The sequence below is a fragment of the Epinephelus fuscoguttatus genome, linkage group LG18 (assembly GCF_011397635.1).
Source record: "Epinephelus fuscoguttatus linkage group LG18, E.fuscoguttatus.final_Chr_v1".
NCBI classification, from domain to species: Eukaryota; Metazoa; Chordata; class Actinopteri; order Perciformes; family Serranidae; genus Epinephelus; species Epinephelus fuscoguttatus.
This window is the reverse complement of record NC_064769.1, coordinates 14,729,723-14,748,528: the sequence shown is the minus strand read 5'-3', so window position 1 is coordinate 14,748,528 and position 18,806 is coordinate 14,729,723. Positions and strand designations below refer to the sequence as shown.

General features: G+C 41.3%; 1 protein-coding gene across 1 annotated transcript in view; it reads right to left on the bottom strand.

The window, feature by feature from the left end:
• dym (dymeclin) overlaps positions 1–18,806 on the bottom strand; it is a 68,334-nt gene that overhangs the window by 14,709 nt on the left and 34,819 nt on the right. The window contains exon 13 of the mRNA XM_049604417.1: positions 2,676–2,858. Within this exon, the coding sequence (XP_049460374.1) occupies positions 2,676–2,858 (183 nt within the window). The remainder of the gene's footprint in view (positions 1–2,675; positions 2,859–18,806) is intronic.

Below are 18,806 nucleotides of genomic sequence, written 5' to 3'. Positions count from 1 at the left end.
TACATATATCCCCCTTTTTCAAAAATTACCACATATATGCATTGGTTTTTTATGCGGGAAAACTCGCTAAAAATAGACAACAGACCACATATACCACTGTGTACACGACTCTGCAGTAGATGAATATGGCTTTCTTTTTGTTTTTTGTTTTCTTTCTGGTGTGTCACGTTTAATGTCACAAACACTCCAGAAAACAGGTGAGTAAACAGTAGAAAGCAGCATGGTGGTCAGTAGAAAACATCACCGTGGTAACGTGATTAAAACTTGGCACTGACTAATTTGGAACAATGTTCGAGCACTGCTTGGATGGAGATGGACAGAGTCTGTGGCTGGAAAAAGGGTGAAAATTAGCACGTCCCCCCCGGGTGTCCATTTCCATCACTGCTAATTGGAACTGGTGCCGATAAATACTTTTGACTACTGCAGAGAAATTCGTCCTGGGAATAAATTCAGATAGTAACCTTTCCCAGTGAATGCCTTACTGTTTTTTTTTCTTATTATGTGTCACGTTCAACGTCACAAACATGCTGGAAAACAGGTTAGTAAACAGTAGAAAGCAGCATGGAGGCCAGTGGAACAACACAGTGATTACTTCTTCAAAACTTGGCACTGACTAATTGGAACAACATTCAAGTGCTGCTGGGATGGAGGTAGACAGAGTTTGTGGCTGGAAAAAGGCCGAAAATTAGCACTTCCCCCCAGGTGTCCATTTCCATCACTGCTGATTGGAGCTGGAGCCGATAAATACTTGTGACTACTGAAGAGAAATTTGTCTCGGGAATGAAATCAGATAGAAACCTTTCCCCCAAAGACAAAAGGCCAGTAGTTAGTGGGTTTATTGTCCAGTGGGAAAGGGGCTCCATAATAACTGTCAACTGTAAAATATCTTCATCACAAAATGTTTGTATTGGTCTGAGTTTATGTAAGAAAACAAAAATATTAGCTGATATACCATTATATTACTGCTACAGTTCTCAAGTATCAGTGTTGGCCTCAGTACTCCAATATCTGCCCGCACTCTAATCTAAATCTTCCACCATTAAATCCTGTTCCTGTTTCTTGGCACACAGGATCTCATGTAATCTTGATCCCACTGAGGTTTAATATCAACTCCCAGTTCCGTCATGAAGCTCTTTGACTCTTTTAATCCCTCTGTTTGGAGCTGTCACATGTTGATGTTGCAGCAGCCACACCCTATATGATGACACTGGGTGCAATATGGAGATCTAAGTTAGAACAAAGTGGCATCACGCTACATATAGAGGGCTCCATTCTGTAAACACTAACACTGGCAAATGTTCCAACTTGTAACAATACATGTTCACAGAAAAACAAGCTTTCTGCTGCTTTTGCATCAACACCCAACAAAACGGGTTGTCATGTTTCCTAGCAACAGTAAGTTGCTCCAAAAATGGGTCTATATTATGCAGGGATACAGAGCTACATATAGCATAATTTATATGGCAATTATATGACATTACTGATTGCAAGTATTTGCAAATAATTGCAAATAATTGGATAAAAGTTGAGAAATTGGCTATAAAACTGCATGAGTTCTGCTTTAGAAAGTGAGAAACCTCTAAAACAAATTGAAAATGCTATGGACATAGGCTCAGCTAATATGCCTGTAGGCTACATGCTCAGAAAGTACATACATGCAGTATTTCACATTACAAATTCACCATAGGGTTTGAGCATGTTTCATCCCACTTAAAATGAACACTTCACTGGAGCTCAAATTATCTGATGCCTTCTGGGTTTAAGCCCAAAAAGAGATCAAGGAAACTGTATTTTGCGTTTCCACTGCTGTGCTAGCCTCTTCCCCGGAGAAATGTTTGATATTTGATCATTAAAAAAAACTCTAGGTATTACTGATTCTTTTTAATGCTCTTTTTTGTCAAACCAACAGTGAAAAATGCATCTACAGGCAATGTTCTCTCTGCTCACGCTCTGTGGTTGCTTTAGAGTTCAAACACACCAGAGCTTACATGAGCACTGTATGTGTGTGTGTATGTGTGTGTCTATCTAATACTAATCTCTTCATTAACTCCGAAGGCCTCCCATATGGGGTTAATTTAGAGGAGCAAAAAAACGGCCCCTCATCCTGAATCTCATGCTCACATACACGGATTTGCAAGCGCAGGGAAGGCTTCGGAGAATAGCCTCGGGGAGACTGACTTAACTGAGGGATTCTAGATAGCATGCTTCCCTCATACTTATGGATAACAGCAAAACCCATGGCTATGTATGCAGCAACCCCCATCCCTCACACATACGTACTCATACACACCAAAGCTTCCTTTGCTCCTCTATATGACAAATACAACTCTGAATGACAGCTTTCTCTCACACTCTTCCTTCCTCCCCCAACACTCAATGAATATTTGACACAGCCTCTCGACACAAAGGGACTGATTAATTCATCAATACTACTTAAGCTCACAGGGCTCGGCGTGCCGTGCAGTCCAACTGCACACTATGTTAACGATGCAGTTCGCATATGTTCCAGCGCTGCCTGGCTTTTTGAAACTTTCCCTACAGACTGAGAGGACATTCAGGGGAAAATCTGTGTAACCTTGATCTATGGAATAATTACCTCAAATCAGCCATGAGGCAAAGCGCTCTCAGGCTTGAGCTTCTCTTAATTCACTTCTGATATGAAAACTTCGACTGACCGTGTCCAGGTTCTGCATGATGTCCTGGAAGGATGGGTGTGTCCTAAACTGCTCAAAGAGCTCCCTCTTGTAGAGCAGCGCGTACACCAGGTTGGGGTTGTGGTGTAGAGAGTTGCACAAGCAAGAGTTGATGATTTCCAACATCATGCGGATCACCTCCTCAATCACATTCAGGTCCTGTGCCTGGGGGGAGAGGGAGGATGTAAAGGTTAATTGGTTTCCCACTACACTGGTTTCACTTATAATGGTGTTTTTTAAATGATTGCTTCCTGATAGATTGATCAGCAGGGGGGAACAGAGAGGTGGAGGAAACAGCAGAAAGAGGGAAAGAAGGATGAAAGTTGACAGCCAAGGTCTAAGTGAGGGACAGATAGGTGACCTTGTGTGCCACAGATCAGGTCATGTCACAGCAGGTTTCCTCTTGGGGCAAAGACAACTGTCGGTAAGTGACAGGTGACAGTATGAGAGGAGAAGGGTGTGGGAATGCTGGGGTTTAGTGGCTGACGTGATATGTTATTTACAAAGTTCTTCAAGCAAGGTAGGCTTGTCACAACTCAAGGTAAAAGCAATGACATTCAGAAATACAGATATCAAGCAGAGAAAACAACACATCACAGAGCTGTAAAAGGCAGGAGCTTGTATGTATGAGTGTGTTGCAGTTACAGGAGCTCAAGCTCCGTTAAAGAAGTAGTTTGACATTTTGGGAAATACAACTTCTCAATTTCTGGGTGAAATGAGAGGACAGATACCATGGAGAGTTGGTGCAGCTTAGCATAAAGACTGGAAACATCATCCCATCTAGCCACTTGAATCCAATCAAGTATTGGAGTTCTAACACACCAAGCTGAGGGTCGGCTGTTGGTCAGTGTTGGGCCATTGATGAGTGTCTGTTGCCCTAGTTTTTGTGTTTTGTGCAGCACTGTTGGCACTAGTTGGCTCTTGACATTTTGTTTTCTGGCTGAATCGGCATCAGAGACAGCGGTGCCCATAAGTGAATGAAATCACTGTTATTGGCAGTTCAGCTCAGCGCATGAGAAGAGAAAAAGAAGTGAGGAAAGTAAACTACTACAGTCATTGCCATTGATTTCTTTAGCAGAACCAGTCCGTAATTGTTTGTGTTATTATTCGCGAGCGTGCAGTATATATTCTTTGTTCTTACAATGTCCTTTCAACCCTACCCAATCCCACCTCTCTTGCCTTAACCTAACCAATACAACTAACTAAGGCAACAAGTACTCGCCAATCATAAGGAGAGTAGGGCAGGTCAATCTTTCCCTATCCTCTGATTTGCAAATTTGTGTCCTGATGGTCCTCTGATTTCCCTTTTCGAATGACTAATACAGACAACCGCCGCCTGCTGGTATGGAAAATTATTTCCTCTCGTGCAGGTGCAGAACATATGTGCTAGTTGGCTATTGGCTGTAGTCTTTGCGGCGCGTCCAAGTAAAGAGACACAGACAATGTGGGGTGACACAACAGTCAGCCTTTGTTGCCACAAGTTCTTTACATATTAACACACATACCAAGATGCGCAGCAATATAAAAGGACGCCATGCAACCCAATTAGACTGAATATAATTCCAAACCTGCCCTGACTTCTTGGTTTGAGAATAGTCAGGAGAACACATTAAGCTACCAGTTTATTAGGTACATCTGAGCCATTGAAATACTCCTACATTTGGAAAGCTTATTTGAGACTGTGAGCGTTTTGGTGCTATAAAACTTTTGACCTTTGTACCACCAACTGTAGCTCTTAAATATAGTTATCCCACAGCCACACATCACTACTTTGGTACTTTCAAGGAAATTGGTCTTCTCATTATTGTGGAAATCTAAGCAGCAAGGTAAAATCTAATCAGACGATCTGCTCTACTGCGGTTTAAGAACAGAGATTCTATCATGCATTGTTCTTCTGTTACTCTGCTCACAATAATGTATCTACACAGACTCTCAGACAGACAGACAGACAGACAGACAGATAGATAGACAGACGCCGCCGTGACGAGATAACGTCCCACACGGCTTGTACCATTGTGGCACAGAAAGGAAACGACAGAGAGGCTGTGGGAAAACGAATAATCTTTTAAGAGATAAAAAAAACAGGCAGCGAGGAATTGGCGAATACAGTTCAAGACATGATGTATGATTTCCCGTGGTGTGACAACTGCGGGCAGAGCATTGCAAAATCTATCATGTACTGATGGTATTATAGATAAGATCCCTAGAAGATTCAGTCAGTTTCCAAACCAATCTAAAAATACAGAACAATGAATAGTAACATGCTTCATCTCGAGGAAAACAAACACCACTAGCAAAATGGACTTGAAGGAAGGCGTGCTGTTCTTTTACTTGCCAAAAAGCAAAAACAATAAATATATAGGACTTCGGTACAAGATCTTCTAGCAAGTGTATTTGAAAAAAGTGTTCCATCAAATGCTGAGAAGCTGACTGGCCTGAGATGTATCTGCTCCTTAAACAGCATGTCTATGTCGGCAGAACAAAGACAACTAAGAAAAAGCTAAGACAAAAATGCAGACTAAGAGAATGCAGGAGTCAAGAACATTCAAAGTAGCTTAGCTTAATGCGATCGTGCACTAATGAAATAAGTCCAATTGCAGAATGACCAACACTGTAACACAAATGGTAAAGATCCTCTAACCCTTATCCTGGGTCTGTATGATTAGCAGGAATAACATGACCGAGTCGCACTGAAAAGCTGTATGATTTTCAGTAAGTCTGATAATGAACAGGACCGCGAGGCCCCGCAAAGAGTGATTCCTTCAGCTGAACATACAATAGGCTCTGCTCTACCCTGCCTAAAGAATATTTATATGAAGCATTGCAAGACTGTCAGGATAACGTCCTTTTCTACCTACTGAAGTCAGGAAGAAGGTACCAAATATACCAGGCCAGCACTGAGAGGCTCAGGAAGAGCTTCTACACTCAGGCCACTGACCAAAGTCCTTTTTTTTTTTTAACAGAAACATTTTTCGCCTTAAACTAGTTATTAAAAGATGGAGACCAGGATCTGATTCAGAGATGTACTGAGTGGGATACTTAACAGTTGAAAAATTAATGTGTAATGGCTTTAATGGTTCTAAATTACTAACACTGCTAAAATTACTTTTAGTATTGGCCTATATATCCAATCTGTATTGGAAAAATAAACTCAATACAGGCCTTTAACCCTAAAATACAAAGAAAAACTTTTATGGTATACACACCGAGTACTCACATCAGAATGACTGGACCGTCATGTCTGTATTAATCATCAATGGGCTATTCTACAGCAGACAGTTTGACTTTTTATATAAGCGCAGGCTTTACTGTTAATATATTAATGTTATTAGGCTCCGTTCCATTCAAGTGTCTTTCAATGTCTTCCTAACATGTTCACTACATGCCTACATAAAACAAATATAAGATTAATTCTACATGACAGGCTCTCTCCTCTGTTAACATGTGCCTCTACAGCAAATATTCAGCAGATATGCATAGCTTTCCTTTTTTTAATTTTTTTTTTATTAAGATATTTTCCTGGGCATTTTGCCTTTAATTGACAGGACAGGTGAGTGTGAAAGGGGGAGAGAGAGAGAGAGGGAGTGACATGCTGCAAAGGGCCACAGGTTGGACTCAAACCCGGGCCGCTGTGGCAACAGCCTTGTACATGGGGCGCCTGCTCTATCCATGAAGCCACCGACACCCCATGCATAGCTTTCCTGCAGTGTGTGGGCATCAAGTCACATACAGACCACCACTCTTTAGCTCTTACAAAAAAAGCAGCCTGTATAACAATCACGATGTGACAGTAGCCCAGAAAGCAACTAAATAGGTCTGTGACATTTAAAAAGCGACACCTAAACAAGAAAATAAGCAAAACATCTCAACTGCATGACTGTATCATTGCAACAATTGTAGGTTTCTGAAAAAGATAAATAATTGGTCCCAAAACTTGAATCACTATCTGGCCGTAGACAGACCTCATCAGAAACTTCCTCAGGTGTTCAGATTTGAAATGAGATTAAAAAAAAAAAAATTCAGCTAAAGTACTGCAATTACTGTAAAATATATTAGAGTAAATTGCTGAGCAAGCTGGTTTAACCTCTAATGTGTAGATGTGTAAATAAGCAAAGCTTTGTGGTAAAAAAGCTTGTTTTCTCTGTGCCATGAGACATTTAAAACCTAAGAAAGTGTAATAAAGAACATTTGTAAAATCTGTTTAGCCACATGTTACCATGAAAAGCACAACTTCAAAAAGAATAGTGGCCTTTATGTTCTACAAAGTGAGACTTATCCTTAAGGAGTCATGACAACCATTATTGTTCTGATGACAACCTGTTTTGACCAAGAATTTGCTAATACCAGCTAAAACCAGATTCAAAACAGCAGCTCAGCGAGACTGCAACGGCAAGCTGATTGGAAGCTGAGATTCCACCTCCAATCTGGGCTAACCATCTGTAACACAACTGCATGTGGTAGCATTTTATATTCCATCTTTGGTGCCCTGCTTCGGAAACAAGTCCTTATCTTATAAATAACTTTGCTTGCTGTGTGGCCCCTTTTTTTTTTTTTTTTTTTTGTGCTGTAACCACACATAAGCATACGCTCAGTCTTATGCACATGAACACACACAATCACCCCCTGAAAGTAGCCAGAGGGATTAGGATGACTGTAAATAACTGTATTCTGTTGTGCGTTGACCATGAATCAGGCCAGCCACACAGATGCAATAATGCACTGCATTGATTTCCGCAGACTGGCAGACAAAGGTGTGTGGCAGTGTGGAGCTTTAACAGGCAGACCTGAAGAGGCAAGTTGAAGGCAGGAGAGCCGGCTATAATGAGGATTGATTGTGCGTCTGGAAGCAGAGGTTGCTCTCTGGGCTCGACTCTACTGCCTAGCTAGACCTGCTCCACTCTGTTCTGCCGTGGCAGGCCATAATTAGACAGAAAGCAGGGACAGATATGGGAGACAACTGAGTGGGAGGAAGAGGAGGCAGAGGAAGGAAGACAGTAACAAAAATGGAAGCAGAGAAGAAGAGAGAAGGAGGGGGAGGTTGATGGAGAAAGTGAACACGATGAAGAGGAGACAAAAGGAGGAGAGGAAGGCAGAGTGGGAGTGAGGGATGCCTAGTGTGTTTGTTCTCTAGCTCTGCACCCAGCTTAATGAGATTAGCCTGGCAGGAAAAAAATGCCACACTGGGGAATTCAGGTCACATGAAAATAGGCTAGCTAGACGTCTGCCTGGCCCTGTGTGTATGTTTGTCAAGTGGATGAGATTAAGAGGTCCATGGTCTACTTGAAACCCAGACAGGATTTAAATATATTGGCTCCTCCTCTTCTACTTCCCACTCTGTTCTCTTGCACTTGTTTTCCCAAAAATGTACCAGCTAGACAGCCCGAAAAACACCTGACATGTGTTTGTATGACTGCATGAAACCATTACAGCCTTCCCTTTCTTCACTCGCTCCCCTTCCTCATTTTTTTCCCTTCCCTCCCCTCCTCTTCTCTGCTCCTTCCTCTCCAGTCATGTGCTATTTTCCAGCCTCCTGCATTGTCATTTAGTCACAGCCACTCATGCCGCTATTTAATGTCTTCTCTCCACCCAGGAAAACACAGGCCTCAGACATGAGCTATATCATTAGTCTCAATGATCCTGCCCCAATTTTAACTGTTTCTCCGTTTACTCAAACCTTACAGGAAGGCTGTGAGTGTGCGTATATGCCTGCGCGTGTGTGCTTCCATCTGTCTTATTCTGCTGCTAATTCTTTAACATGCTGAGCACAAATGTGTTATGTCTGCAGGTACGTTTGACCTTTGCTATCTGTCTGACAAGGAAAATTATAGAGTTTGCAGATGCAATCAGTGACTGGGAAGGACATTGCCAGCACTACACTATCTATGTGTGTGTGTGTATGTCTAGCCGTCCTATCATACCCATGCCTGTTTTTGTGCATGTTTGTGTGTGTGTGTGTGTGTGTGTGTTTGTGTGTGTGTGGACAGGGTGTTTAGAGACACAGACATGTAAATCCCTGTAAAGTAGGAGCTGGCATCATTAAACCAATAGCTTAGTGATTCCCTGGCTGGCCCCGCTGCTCACTGCAGGCTGTTGCAGGGCAGACAAACCAGACATATTAAGAAAGAGCACTGACAAAGACGAGGGCACGGAGAGATAAACACAGACAGATACAAACAGAGAGAGAGTTAAAAGCTGCACCTAATAGGCAGATGTTTTCACCGTGTCAGATTGCAAACCATTCAACTGAAATTTAAAGAATATATGCATTTTTTATCCTTGATGCAATATCATAATGGAGGGAAAAAACAGGGAAGGCTTGAGTAAGAAAGACGGATGATGGAAAGCATGAAGAGAGGAAAAAAAAGCACCACGTATACAGACAGAGAGGGTCAGACGGGCTGAGTAGCAGCAGCCTACCCTGTCTTTTGGGAGTTTCTTTTTTTTTTTTTTTTTTTTAAATAGGTCATTGTCTGACCTGCATTATGGTACCACGGCCATGTCATAATCACACCATTTTGTGGAGCACTGTGCCCAGGTCAGCCTCTTATTACCCCACAGCCTCACAAAACATCCTTTGTTGCACACACATGGCGCACACACACACACACACACACACACACACACACACACACACACACACACACACACACACACACACACACAGAGTGAGGCAAAAGACAGTGTTTGCCTGCAGAACTACAACACCAACAACTGCCTGTCTAGGATCTATTTGTGAGAGACTGTTGGACAAGCGCTGCATCACTGTCTATGTGGAGGGGAAGTCCAACATATTTGCAGAAAGACATCTTACTATGACTTTAAATAAGCACACTACCTATTGGAGAAATGGCTAGCAGTAACAGCAGGGGGGCAAAACAGCAGTGATGTCGATGATGGCGCGAGTGATAATGATAAAAAAGATGACGCCAACAGCTGCAACAGAACTCGAGCAGATAGGTGGGCAGTGCTAATTGATCCGCTGCTAGCTGTGCTCTGTTTTGCCGTGCCTCGATCAGGAAAAGACCAGGCCACAGCGGGGCTGCCCTAATTACCATTTGGAAGCAGACAATCATTAGGACCCCAGAACACCTGCTGCCTGCAGGGGTGGCACTCCTACTGCCCGCGAATAAACGCAGAAAGGGTCGGAGGCAGAGAGGATAAGAGGCTGACAGATATATAGAGAGACAAGCTAACAAGTAAACTAACAACGAAGTCTGGCATCGTCTTCTCTAGGCAGGTGAGGAAAAAAAAAATTCAGGAGATAAGAGACTACAAAGGGGGGGTCAGTGAGTAAGTCATCTCTCAGCGGGATATGAACTTAATGAGAGGAACACAAGGGGACAGACTTATATTGAGACTGAGAGGAGAACATAATGAGCAACATGAAGTGTGGCATCAGTCTAAGAGGTTACTAGAATTTGTAGAGCTTGACCTCATTATAGATTATTTTATTCAGTGTTAACATTTTGGAAAAGACCACCAAAGACTTGGCCATTTAAACCCTGAGTCTGGTTCAGTCAGCGCAGTTGAAAACACCTCTGTGGGCGTTTAGACTAAGAACAGCCTTGTGTTACCAACATGTACAGGGCTGCATTTATGGGGGGGTGTTGCTTCAATAGTGGTGAGTCAAATGAAAGATGATCCAGGGAGTCCAGTTTGATTCCTGAGTTTGAAGGCCTAAGAGACACCAAGGCCCAATACCAATATACCCCTCACCCCTACCACTTAGCCCTCATCCCTCCATTTTGCGTGTTCATGTCTAGGGGTAGGGTGTCTAGATTCTTGTGGGGATAGAGGGATAGGGCAAAGTGTTAGGGTTACATGGCCCTCCAAACTGAGTTTTTTCAGAGGCACACTCCAAACAAACAGTGTGTTTACATGCACAGTTAAGTTGAGCAACTATTATAGCTCAACTGGCCATTTAACTGGACCACTGTCCTTGTCTCAGTATATAAGCAGGGTAGGGAATCGATTTATTGACCAAAGTATGTCCGACTTCCCTACAATAGGTGGCAATATGCCCCCTTTCAGCTTGTTAGTACTGGACCTTTTTCCAGTTGATCTATTATGTCACAGACCAAACACTCGACAAACAAGTTAGCTACAGTTAGCTAGTGGCAAAGTGATACCATGGTGGACAACTTTACAGCTCTGTACACTTTGTCTGTCCAAAAATACATGGCTCTGGATGTAGATTTCGCCATGTTGTTACCGCCTTCTTCATCTGTAAAGCATTTAATGCTATTCTACTTCCGGGTCAAAGCCCAGGGCAGACACTGTGGAGCATGCGCCAAATGCCTCAGCCAGTTTGGCTCCAATTTACTGTTTACGTGCAATTCAAGTAGTAATTTGACTCCCAAACGTATTATCTGGGTATGTTAGTCCGACTTTGAGAAATTCAACATGTTTACATGTATTTTAAAAGTCCAGTTTTAATCGGACTAACACAATAAATCTATTTTCTCTAATGTCATGTAAACGTACTGAGAGTGTTATGAGAAACAATCGTCAAGATGGCTCCCAAATATATTTCCTTCTTTAATCAAGACTTAAAGATTACAATAAACACTGAATTATCTTAGTTTAATGTTGTTTTACTGTAAGATATTCCTATAACAAGCATAACAAAAAATTGCTAGTAGTATGCTGATGTCTTGGTGGTTAAGTAGCTAGCTAACATGATACTGTTATTGCTGATGTGTGCATGACAGTCACAGATTTTGACATATTGCCATGTCACATTTCCCATGCCTTGATAGCACAGGATGCCTAAAATTTAACTTAAGTCCAGCAGCAAAGTTGCTACACTTGGTTCTTTTTTATTTGATGACTTGTTTGATTGACAGTGTGAAACTTATGCTACAAACAAACCGTGAGCATTCATGGTTTTCTATTTCCATCAGGTAAATGGCAAATGTCATTGTGATAATACCGTTATTTCTTTAGTTGCATCTGTTTACGCTAATGCTATTTACGACTACTGATGATAAATGATGGTCTTAAAAGGTAGTCCCATTTCACAGGGGAAGATTTCAACCACTACCCCTTGTAACCCTGTTCCAAGGGGCAAAGGGGTACACGCAATAAGGGGTAGGGGTAAAAATGAGAAACAGGATCGGGCCCAAATGAAGATGAGGAAAATATTTTTGCTTCTCTGGAGAACTACCATCGCAGCGATTGTTTTATCTTTTATTACAGCAGTCACGATGTAAACAGTACAAAACAAAACAAAAGCAAAAGTCAGACGAAAGATCCACACTGTAGTGACAGCTCCCATTGTCTACAGTTGACGAAGATCTCTGTTAGACAGAGACATTGCTGATACCAGAAAAGTGAGTAAAATGCAACTTTGCCAGTTGCAAGCTGTTTCTCGCTACATTACCAAACAAGATCAATTCAGAAGAACCTATTTGATAATCACAACAACAGACTACGACGACCAATCTTTAACTGTTGGGAAATACACTGAAGGTGTGAAATGGTATGAAATTGTGCAAAGTTAAATGTATAGGTGCCCTTTACCTTCCTCATTTCTCTCCCCATCTCTCCTCTCTGGGTATTTTCACTTGAAATGGCAAGACATTGCGTGTGTGTGTGTGTGTGTATGTGTGTGCCATGTAACCTCTGATTTCAAGGAAGGCAGTATGATAATGTGCATCAGTCTTCTAGGGGGGATTGGCTCTACATCAAAAGACTATAAGAAATGTGACAGGATAGTTCACACTTCAATCAATCAGTTCCTACTTTCAGGTAAACCGTGTATGAAGGGAGACACTGATCTCTGCCCTCACACATTATGTTGTCCCAGAGTCTCCATCAACACCGTGGAATTAGAGGAAATGGACATGGAAGAAAGTCAGCGCAAGCCTGGGCGATGAAACTGCTACATTTAACGATCTCAGAGACTGAGAGGTAGAAAATACATGAGATTCCCATTTGTGATTGAGCCAAGTGGAGGCTATGCTGAACACAGATAAAGTCATTTCATATAAAATATGCAGAGGGGACAAAGATCAGGAGAGGACAGAAAAGTATGGAAAAGGAGACTGGAAGTGCAGAACATTTTATTGCAGATACATCACTACATTTCCCACTTAATTTTTGAGCTAAGGCAAAACTTTACTTTATGTCTGTGTATAGCATTTATAAGCAGTATATAGACATTTAAAATGCTTTATAACTCACTATAATGTTGCCGTAAGCAGATGTAAGTGTTTATTACTGTATTTGTCAAAAACTATAACTCCTCCTGTGGGCACCAGTAAGTGTAGGCGGCTGTATAAATACATAATGAATAACGACACAGTAAAACACAGTTTTGTGACACAGAAATGTGTCTTCATAGTAGGAGTTGAAATTTTTGACAAATACTGTACATTATTAAACATTCAAAATGTTCTTATGGCTGCTTACATTATAAGATAATCCTTTATTAGCTCCACAGTGGGGAAATTTACAATGTTAGAGCAGCAAAGTGCAAAAACCACTATAAACAACAAGCAGGATATAACAGAATCATAAATACGGGCACAGACTGAATGGTTGAATTCAAGTTATTGCATATAGGGCATGCAGTTACTGTACAATTTAATTTATACTGATATTGCACATGGGTGATGCCTGTCAGTTTTGGTGTGTGTGGTCTACTAGGAGCAGTGCTGATTGTGAAGTCTGACAGCAGAAGGAAGAAAAGACCTGCAGTGTCTCTCCTTCACACTCTGCAGGTGAAGCAGCCTGTCACTGAAGGAGCTGCCCATGTGCTGTCAGAGTGTCCTGCATGGGGTGGGACATGTTCTCCATCTGGGATGATAGTTAAGCTATCAATCCTAATATTCTCCTAACCCATATAACTACGTTATAATAATAAACCATATTAACAATGTTTATACGCTGCTTAAAAATGTTAAATAGTGTGACTTACAATAAGGATGCGGGGGTATATATTTTCTTACTTTTTCACCACTGGTGTGAGAGTATATCAGCATATTAGGACACAAATTCTTGTCCCATGTACAAGTGATTATAGCCTGACCTGGACACTGGAATTTTGGGGAGGATGCAATAAAAAAAAACCTGATAACAATAAATAATTAATTTTTAACACAATCACATAACATGAACAAAAATCTTGATACAGATTCCTTAGGTTTTTTTTTTTATTTTTTTAAATTATGACCAAGACACATATGAAGCTCTTCATGGGGACTTGAAGGCTGCATGAATCTGTTAGCATGTTTGACTCAAAATAATGTAAAACACACTCAAGGCAATGATAAATTGCAACAACGACTTCAGAGACTGTACAGCAATCATCAAAGTACACAGTTTCTAGTCATCCACAAGCTGCTGTAACATTAATGGAAAAAATGTGGATTTTGCAAAACAATTTTGTAGCCTAAAAAGAAAGTGGCAAATTCCTGGAAGGGCTGATAACAAACAGAAGGCATAATGTTTATTATCTGTTGATATATCCTCAGGCTCTGCTTTTTTCCCTAAACAAGAGGAATGGTGCTACGGAGCTAATGCATGTGTCTACACTGGCTATTAAAAAGAGATCACAGATTGTGACTCAACCAGCGCACATAAACACATAGACAGGGTGGTCCAACATGCTCCTGGCTGTGTGTGTGTGTGTGTGTGTGTGTGTGTGTGTGTGTGTGTGTGTGTGTGTGTGTGTGTGTGTGTGTGTGCGCTTGTAGTCTCTTCCCAGAAATGTGCAACAGTAAACAGACGAAGAGGCACAGAAGTAACATTACCACTACCACTGGCTGGGAGCATAAACAGTGACACACAACGCAACGCAATGCAACACAGTGCATACTTCCTTCTTTTTATGTTTTCTTGTGTGTACGAGCGCACACTGCATGTCACTGCGCATATCTCAAAGGGCAAGAGAAAAAAAACAACATATGCAATCAGAGGTGCAGAGGCTGCAGAGAGCAACCACGGGGCCCCAAGAGAGCTGCCCTGCTTGGACTGGGAGCCTCTAGCTGTCCCCTGGGGGCTCAAGGGGCCCTTACCCTTCACTCTTTCTTCCATGACACTAACCAGACACAGCAGCACATACAAGGGTGTGTGTGTGTGTGTGTGTGTGTGTGTGTGTGTGTGTGTGTGTGTGTGTGTGTGTGTGGGGGGGTGCTCTGCGTGTATTTATATGAGAGAGCGAGGGACCAAGAGGCAGACATCAAGAGGGAGAGAGGGAGGAAAATGGAGGGGGAGACAGAGAAAAAAGAGGCAGACATTAACACATACGCAGAATTCGCCCAGCTTTAACCCACAGCTTAGAGCATTTGATGATGTTTTTTCATATCCTCCTCTCAGTCTCTCCCTTGTAAAAGAGAGCAATTACATGTCCAGGACAATCCCACATTAAACAAACATTAGTTCTCTCTCCAGAGCCAGACTCAGCCAAATTACATTGTTTCCAGATGCCCATCACAAACCCACCCTCTCTCCAAACCCCCCCCAATCTCTTCTGCTCGTTTCTACTCTTTCTATTGTTCGTCTTTTCTCCTCATGTTCTGCTCCTCTTTATTGCTCCCTGTAGTTCCCTAAACTTCAAGTTAAGATGAAGAGTTTGTGAATAACACAAAAGCAGGCTGCTTTCAATTACACTGCCACATGCACTACTACTAGAGGAAGAAAGGAGGGCCAGAGATGAAGAAAACAAGGGAGTCAAAATGATTTCTTTTAGATGTCACATCTCCAAAACTAATGATGGACGTCAGCCTGTGTGTGTGTGAGGTCGTTAGAGCTGGCCTGATAAGAAAAGCTATGCATAGGTTTTTATGTAAATTTCAGTTTAAGGTTCATACTGCAGGTAGGCAGAAGATAGAAATAATTGGCTGGTCACTAATGTTTAGCTTGAAGATAACGTTTGCAACCATTCACCTCACTTTGAATAACCTTCCTTTGTATTAAACATTGAACGACTTACTTTTCATCTATGATCTCACATCCCCATTGATAGGAACAAATGAGACAGATATTTGCTTAAAATGTAATCAGTATGCAAAGACAGTTAAAGGCCTCACTGCCACAGAAATGACACAGCCTTACCATCCAGAATACGTATGATGATCCTATATAAAATTCACTGCAGCATAATGGGTCAGTTTTGCTGTTTCTTTTGGTCTTTTATGAAATTATCTGATCAGTCTAGCAGAAATGATGGGCTCTAGACATTTTACAGATCAAACAGTTTTGATAAATGACTTGACAAATAAATTCTTAGTAGTATCCCTACTGATCAGGTCTCCATCTGAAACGCTCTACGCCCCAATTCAAATCAGAATAAACAAGACTAACAGCTACACTAGCAGCTCTATGAAACAGCGCTGCATCCGAAATCGCATTCTATGCACTGCAAACCCGGTATTTGCTCTATTGTGCAACATACTTTTGTGTATGTAACAGCAGTGTGTTACTTTATGGACGCACTAAGCTTTAATTACCACGTCTCTCTTTCTGACAGCCTCCTTGCCAGTTAGAGATGCATAGCAATGGTAACCCATGCCAACCTCAGCTCTACTGGTTATTTAAAAGTAATCTGAAACTATATTGCATCTAGCAAAGTGAAATCACTGAAGCAAGTGTTACTGATGTTACAGAGCTGTCTTGGTTCATGTCTGCCATAATGTCTGTTACAAATGTTGTCATCTACTGTATTGCATTGTGGGGTATTAATGCTGGCGTAGTGTCAAGTTCACATACTAGTGGTTTCATACTAAGGTTTCATACTTACTTATAAATCCCACAAACTGTTTTAGCGTAATAAATGTTATGTTAGATAGTAATTTATACTTATAATGTTAAAATGGAATTTCGGATGCAGCCCAGCAGGACAGCGGCACACTGAGCTAAACACTAACTTTAGCATCCTAACATGCTAATAAAGACAATGCTAACATGTTAATCAGATGTGTCATCAGGTTAGCATACTAACATTTGCTAATTAGAACTCGACACAAAGTACAGCTGAGACTTAGGATATTATCATTAGTTTTTCAGGTATTTGGTCATAAACGAAAAATTAAAATATTTACTTCATATTACCAGGTATGCACTGATTTAGATCAGATCGGGATCTGTCAGAAAATAAGAGGACATTCATAGATGGCAGTGGCCGATGTTTTTCTATTGTGTCACATGCATTTTATGCCAGCTAAAAAGCAACAATGATGGCCACAAACTTTAATTAATGAGCAGGTACAAGGAGAATAAATTAACCCTTTGGCAAATAGGCTCTGAGATCTCACTGGTGTGTGACGAGATGGCTAGTAGCAGCCATCATCCCGTCATCCCGAGGACAATAGCAAACATGTTTTGGCGAAGAGAGATCTTTCCTGAGGAGCCTTCGGGAATAAAGGACATAGTAAAATCACTATTGTCTTGTCAGAGGACACACTGTATTGTTTGCCAGATAGGCAATTCTACATTGTGAACAACGAATCTGTGATAAAATCTGCAGGAGGAGAGCTAGTTGGCTACAACAGCTCACTGAGGTTTCAGTGAGCTGCATTTTGATGCGTTCAAGCTCTATTCCGTAAAAATGTGTAGAGGGACAAAGGTAAATTATAATATTCTCATGATGTGTTCAATGTTATCTTGTAAACGTTGTTTTTGTAAAGAAACTTGAATAAATACAGTTGTTTGAAGGAGAAATTTGTTGATGTTTTCACAGCAATATAAAATAAATAATAGAGAAGTAAACATAGTAAAGTCATTTGAAGCATTTAGTTTTTTCAGTGCATCAGTGCATCCTTACATATTACAATTAATTCTGACCTCCCCCAACTGAACAGGGACCCTCCAGGCTTTACCAAACACTCAGAAACACCACTGACTACGACCATGATGTTTACTACCAAATACATGTGAAAAGCTGACTGTGCACTCTGCTGCCCAAGACACAGTTAAATGGAATTTATATCTCATGGTGTGTGTGTGTGTGTGTGTGTGTGTGTGTGTGTGTGTGTGTGTGTGTGTGTGCACATGCTCACAAGGCAAACAATACAATATGTTCCTTTTAATCAAGAGATGTCACTAAAACTAAAAGTTGACTTCTAGCTGTGAACAGTAGGCCACGGGGACCCTTGTAGACATGGGAACCAATGTCACGTTGAGTTAGTATAGTCTAAGCTCAAGGATAAACAGCGTTATCAGAAAAGTTGACCAGCTCTGTCTTAAAGAGTCTATGACCCAGACTGGATGTCAGACACTCTTCTAGGAAAAAACCCTCGCCGCAAAATTCCCATGAAATAATCCGACTGGAAATGTGCCTTGTGCCCTTGAGCAACGCACTGGAACTCTACCAAAAGCAAGACCGCTGTTGTGCAGTCGACCTTACACTTTGACCTCTCACTGTGTATGCGTGTGTTTGTTTTATTATTGTTGTCACTATTATTATATTCAGTCTGAGTGCACTCTCCTATGGAAACAGCTGGCTGGACTGATATCTTTAACAGAGAAGATTTAATCAAGGCAAAGTAATCTGTCTTTATGTTTTTCTTTTCCATATTTAGTCATGTATAGTGGGTGTTTATGCATGTGTGTAAATAAAACAGAACATTAAAATAAGCCCTGAAGGAAGGAAGCATCAAAACAAAGTAAGATAATTGCATTTTATATGTTTTTATGAGTGTGTGTGTGTGTGTGTGTGTGTGTTTACGTGTGTGCAGAGATGTCTGTCTGTAAAAGGGCCTCATCAGACAGTCACTACATGGTTGAAGGAGCACTCAAATACACTCACGTTTCCACAACACCTCAGGGCATCTATGGGGACCTCCTAATACATCTCCAACCCCCAAACACACACACACACACACACACAAATATGTTTACGCAGACACACACTTATATAGGACCATGTAAATCTAATGAGACAGCCAGACTGAGACGTATACAGACAAACCTGAAGGCAGAAGTGCCTGAACACAAACACTGATCGTTATACAGTCAGTAGTCGACGGAGTGTACTCAGTGGTCAGGTGTGGCGTACTAACAAGATCCATAGATACTTGATTGCATTGCAACAACATCATTGTAAATGTATTGGTTTGTGCTCTGTCACTTAGTTACTGCTGTGGTGCTGTTAAGATTTCAATTTTAGAT